The sequence below is a fragment of the Brachyistius frenatus genome, unplaced genomic scaffold, assembly GCF_029030835.1.
Source record: "Brachyistius frenatus isolate BFR_SWC_R1_liver_20210118 unplaced genomic scaffold, ASM2903083v1 Contig_159, whole genome shotgun sequence".
Lineage (NCBI taxonomy): Eukaryota > Metazoa > Chordata > Actinopteri > Embiotocidae > Brachyistius > Brachyistius frenatus.
Window position 1 is genome coordinate 122,501 of NW_027210758.1, and position 5,000 is coordinate 127,500.

At 49.7% G+C, this 5,000-nt stretch overlaps 1 protein-coding gene across 5 annotated transcripts in view; it reads left to right on the plus strand.

The window, feature by feature from the left end:
• ccdc120a (coiled-coil domain containing 120a) overlaps positions 1-4,408 on the plus strand; it is a 40,585-nt gene extending 36,177 nt beyond the window's left edge. For all 5 annotated transcript variants that reach the window (XM_069716579.1, XM_069716575.1, XM_069716576.1 and 2 more), the window contains 4 exons: positions 1-6; positions 725-1,560; positions 1,705-1,981; positions 2,155-4,408. The exon at positions 1-6 is cut by the window's left edge and continues 94 nt beyond it. In XM_069716579.1, coding sequence (XP_069572680.1) covers positions 1-6; positions 725-1,560; positions 1,705-1,981; positions 2,155-2,260 — 1,225 coding nt within the window. In that variant the 3' untranslated portion in view covers positions 2,261-4,408. The remainder of the gene's footprint in view (positions 7-724; positions 1,561-1,704; positions 1,982-2,154) is intronic.
• Positions 4,409-5,000: the final 592 nt, after the last annotated feature.

The window sequence follows — 5,000 nt, forward strand, 5'->3', positions numbered from 1 at the left end:
CAACAGGTCCATTTATTTATTTTTGTGTTATTTTTGTATTAATTTACAACTGAAATAACATTCAACGTAGTTAGCGAACCGTTAGCTGCGTGCTAACCGTTAGCTGCGTGCTAACCGTTAGCTGCGTGCTAACCGTTAGCTGCGTGCTAACCGTTAGCTGCGTGCTAACCGTTAGCTGCGTGCTAACCGTTAGCTGCGTGCTAACCGTTAGCTGCGTGCTAACCGTTAGCTGCGTGCTAACCGTTAGCTGCGTGCTAACCGTTAGCTGCGAGCAAACCGTTAGCTGCGTGCTAACCGTTAGCTGCGTGCTAAACGTTAGCTGCGTGCTAACCGTTAGCTGCGTGCTAACCGTTAGCTGCGTGCTAACCGTTAGCTGCGAGCAAACCGTTAGCTGCGTGCTAACCGTTAGCTGCGTGCTAACCGTTAGCTGCGTGCTAACCGTTAGCTGCGTGCTAACCGTTAGCTGCGTGCTAACCGTTAGCTGCGTGCTAACCGTTAGCTGCGTGCTAACCGTTAGCTGCGTGCTAACCGTTAGCTGCGTGCTAACCGTTAGCTGCGTGCTAACCGTTAGCTGCGTGCTAACCGTTAGCTGCGTGCTAACCGTTAGCTGCGAGCAAACCGTTAGCTGCGAGCAAACCGTTAGCTGCGTGCTAAACGTTAGCTGCGTGCTAAACGTTAGCTGCGTGCTAAACGTTAGCTGCGTGCTAACCTTCTGCTCTTCCAGGACTGAACATCCGGAGACTCTTCAGACCCATAAGCCCCTCCCCCCGCCCCTCCCCCTCCCACCGTCCCATCCTCCCCCGCTCCACGCGCCCCCTCCCCCGCCTCGCTCTCAGGACTCCTCCTCCTCCGGACCCTCCGACCCAGGTGCTGGAGGGGAGGGCGGAGTCAGGCTCAACGCGGCTCGTAGCAGCAACAGCTCCGATGTGCTCCTGGACCGCATCACCTCCCCGGAGGAGGAGCAGCAGGGGGGATTGTGGGTAAACGGCCTGCCGGCGTCGTCCAGGGGAACGAACGTCACCGGAGGGTACTGGGGCTCCGAGACGCAGGCGGATGGACGGACCAGGGCGAATAATGGCGTCATGGAGGGGGGAGGGAGAGGGGGACGGGGAAGAGGAGGAGGCGGAGGAGGAGGAGGAGGAAGAGGAGGAAGAGGAGCAGCGTACAGCGACGTCCTGCTGGACTACGTTTGGGGGAAACAGCAGCAGCTGCAGCGACAGCAGTCGCAGACCAACCGGCAGCCAATCACGTCGCAGCACCAGCTGGTCTACAACGGCTACTCGTCCCAGCAGCAGCCGCCGCCGCCGCCGGGAGCCCCGCCCACCTACCGCAGTCACCACGGCGACCAGCGGCGGGTCACGGTGAGCCGGACCAAATCCTGCGGCCCGTTCTTGCCGGTGCAGCAGAGCCAAGCAGATACCCACAATCCTCCTCTGAACGCCATCCAGCCCGACCCTCACCCCCACCTCCTGCCCCCCCGACTCCCGCAGCTCCCCCCCAACCAGGACTCGCAGCTGGAGGAGGCGACCAGGAGCCTCCACAAAGCCCTCGCCCTGGAAGGTCAGCACTCTTCATCCTGTTATATTTAGCTGGAATTCCTGAAATGGGGGCGGGGCATGAAGACAAAGTGGGCGGTGCCTAATCTGAATTCACCAACCAGTGATCATTCCTGATCTAGAATCTGTGTTGATGTGTGATTGACAGGACTCAGAGACTGGTACCTGAGGAACACCGTAGGCTCCTCCCACCAGAACCCGGCCAATGGAAAGGTGACCGCGGGCGGAGCCAACGCAAACGTAAACGGAGGGGTCAAAGGCCAGGCCGGAGGAGGCGGAGCTTTGCAGCGCAGGCGGACGACTCACGGTGTCATCCAGCAGGCGACCTATCAGACGGAGGCGAGTCATCATCATCACGCCGCGCCGCGCCACAAACAGACGCTGCCGCATTCGGCCACGTTCCACGGACACCCGCTGCACGGCAGGTAAGTCAGCCGACGCCCCTTTACGCAAAACAAGCACTGCAATAACCAGCCAATAGGAGCCTTCAATTTAGCTTTGGTTGGTTTAGCTTAGCTTAGCTTAGCTTAGTTTCTTTCCGGTAATGTCCCGGTACGTTTACGTTTTGTAAAAATAAACCAGTTTTTCTGTTTCTCAGGTCGGTCGACAGCTCGCTCTACACCGACTCGTTCCCTTCTCAGAAACAGGAAGTCTCCCTCACAGACCCGCCGGTGGACCAACCGTCTCCTGGGACTCTCGTCTGACTCACCGGCCAATCAGGACGCTGAGAGGCAGACGGATGGACCAATCCCGGCCGGGGTTTCTCCCGGAATCAGCAGCCTGCGGGACTCCGTGTCCCGCTGACGGAATCAAACGCACCCGTGGTCAGCAGGAGGTCCTGATCCTGGTGGATGAAGGTTCTCCCGCTGAAAACAAATCGGAACCACCTAAAACCCCGCCCACAGTGATGTCACACCGGGGTTGATGATGTCACTGTCCTCGTCTGACCTCAGGACGGAGTCTCCAGATAAAATACGTCTGTTTTTTTAAAGAATGAGCTGCTGTCACTCAGATAAACAGCAAACAGACCCCAATGATGAACTGCTATTTCTATCAGGGATGAACACGTTTCCACCGGAGGAACTCTCCCCAGGAACTAGGAACCTTTGGAGGAACATGGTTCCCACCGTCAGGGATTTGAGGAACACGAGGAGGATGGAGGGGGCGGGGCTTGCAACCCTGAAACATTTCTGATTGCGAAAGAAGAAATCAAAAGCCGGAAGAACCGACGACCATTTTATTTATCGTACTACGCTACATTGCCAGTAGGTGGCAGCGATGCACATTTGAGCTGGTTTGCTAACCGCCATTAAAAACTCAGGAGAAGAAGAAAAAAATACGTTGGTGGACTAATTCTTCTAAACAAAATAAATGGTTAAATTCAACATGCTGCTTTTTCTAACAAAACTTCCAGGAACTTTTTAACTTCCCAGCGACTAATGTCGGGAACGTTTCTCGGGTTTAAACGTTTTATCGAAAGTTTGAAGTCTCCGATTTCTGCTGATTGTCGTCAGCTGCTCGGTTTTAAGGATAAAAAGCACTGCAGAAAATAAACGGAGAGCACTCGACCAATCGGAGACCTTCAGCGCTGCAAGCCCCGCCCCCAAAAGTTCCTGAACTTTTCGGAATACACACGACCCCACGGAGCAGGAAACTCCTGATCTTTGAAGATCTTTGTTTCGCCCCCCGGTGGTGATAAGATGTAATTGCAATGTTCGTCTCAGCTTCCTGTTCCCGAGGAAGTTTCGCTGCGGTGGAAACCAAAAAAACTCCGTTTCTGACAGCTGTCGCCTAAAAAAACCGTTTTCAGATCAGAAGCTGAACAAAGTGTTCGAGGGAGCGACCGACGGAATTATTTCCGTTTTCTATCGTTTTGCGTTCGCTCTTTTTTTTTCTTCGCCGGACGAAGTCCTCGTCTAAAATCAGATTCTGCTCAGACAATCAGACACTTTTTATATCGCTGAGGAGGAAGAGTAGGAGGAAGAGGAGGCACTTCCTCTTCGTTCGCTGACATCACCAGCTCAGTTTTACAAAGTGTGAAAGAGAAACAATCAGGTGACCTATCGACCCCTCAGGTGAGTCCGGACAGGAAGCAGCAGGTGAGGTTGTTTTTTTTTTTTTTTTCCCTCAGGTGTCCTCGTAGTTTGGACTCAACGTCTCTGCACTAAAAAAAAAAAAAAAAAAATTAGAACTTTTCCTCCTGAAACCAGCCGAGCCGCCGTCTCACGAAGTCTCACGAAGTCTCACGAAGTCTCACGAAGTCCGAACAAAACGTGACCAACATGACAATAAAACGTGAAAAAAACAAAACATGAATGAACGAACTGCTTCAACGTCACTAAAGAACCAGCGGAGTCGGACTTCACGTGGGTCTTAAATATTATGTAAAAAAAAAAAAAAGGGAAATATTGTACTTTGTCTGATGACTTCAGTTACTTTCTCCATTTTCTTTTGCCAACAGATCAAATGAAAAGCAGAAAAAAAAAATCTGTCTCTCCAGGAAGTTTTTTGTGATTGTTTTGCGATAATTTTGTTTTATTTTGCGGCGTTTTAATCTGAAATTTTTTTACGTAAGTGATTTTGTTTTTCGCTAAATAACTTAAGATATTCCCCCATGATAAAACCACATTTCCCACAAACCCCGTCACTTCCTGTTTGTTTTGATGGTGAGAGGAGAGAGGGGGCGGAGCCTCGCTGATGGGGGGAAATTAACACTTATTTTTGCTACTAAAGTCAGTTTTATTTTGAAAGGAGACTTTATGATGTCAAATTTTCAGCAGACCTTCTGTTCACGATGTTTTTTGTGAATTTTTTGGGGAAGATTGCCCGAGTTTGCGGTTATTATTATTATTATTATTATTATTATTATTATTATTATTTCCTGGAGGGACTGATGTTTGAATTTCAAACATTTTATGATTTCAGCCTCAGATGTGATGATTTTCTGCTTTTTCTTCAATTAATTTACGTGTAATAATTTCTCTTCTTTTTATTGCACATTTTAACTTTTCAGATTTTTTTACAAACAAACTACGAATCCAGAAAATAATCAGCAGCTCTGACGTCTTTATCGTCACGTCATCAGAAAGCAGCGAATCATCACCTCCGACAGAAATGTGATATTTCTTGGTTTCATCTTTTTTTTAATCGATTAATTTTATCGGAGGAATAATCGTTTTTCTGTTTTCTCTCTTTCTGGAGGTTTCTGTATGTTCACTGTTGTAAACGACACCCAGATGTTGAGAAACAACATCAGCAGCTGGAAACAGTAAAGGGTCGGGTCTCCGTGTCCGGGGCCAGATCCAGTCTGAAGCAATAAGAGGAGCTCCGTGTTTCAGTTTAACTGCTTCAGGATTTAAAAAAACAAACATTTGCAGCGACAATCAGACGATGATGTCACAGTGTTGATTGATTGATTGATTGATTGATTGATTGATTGATTGA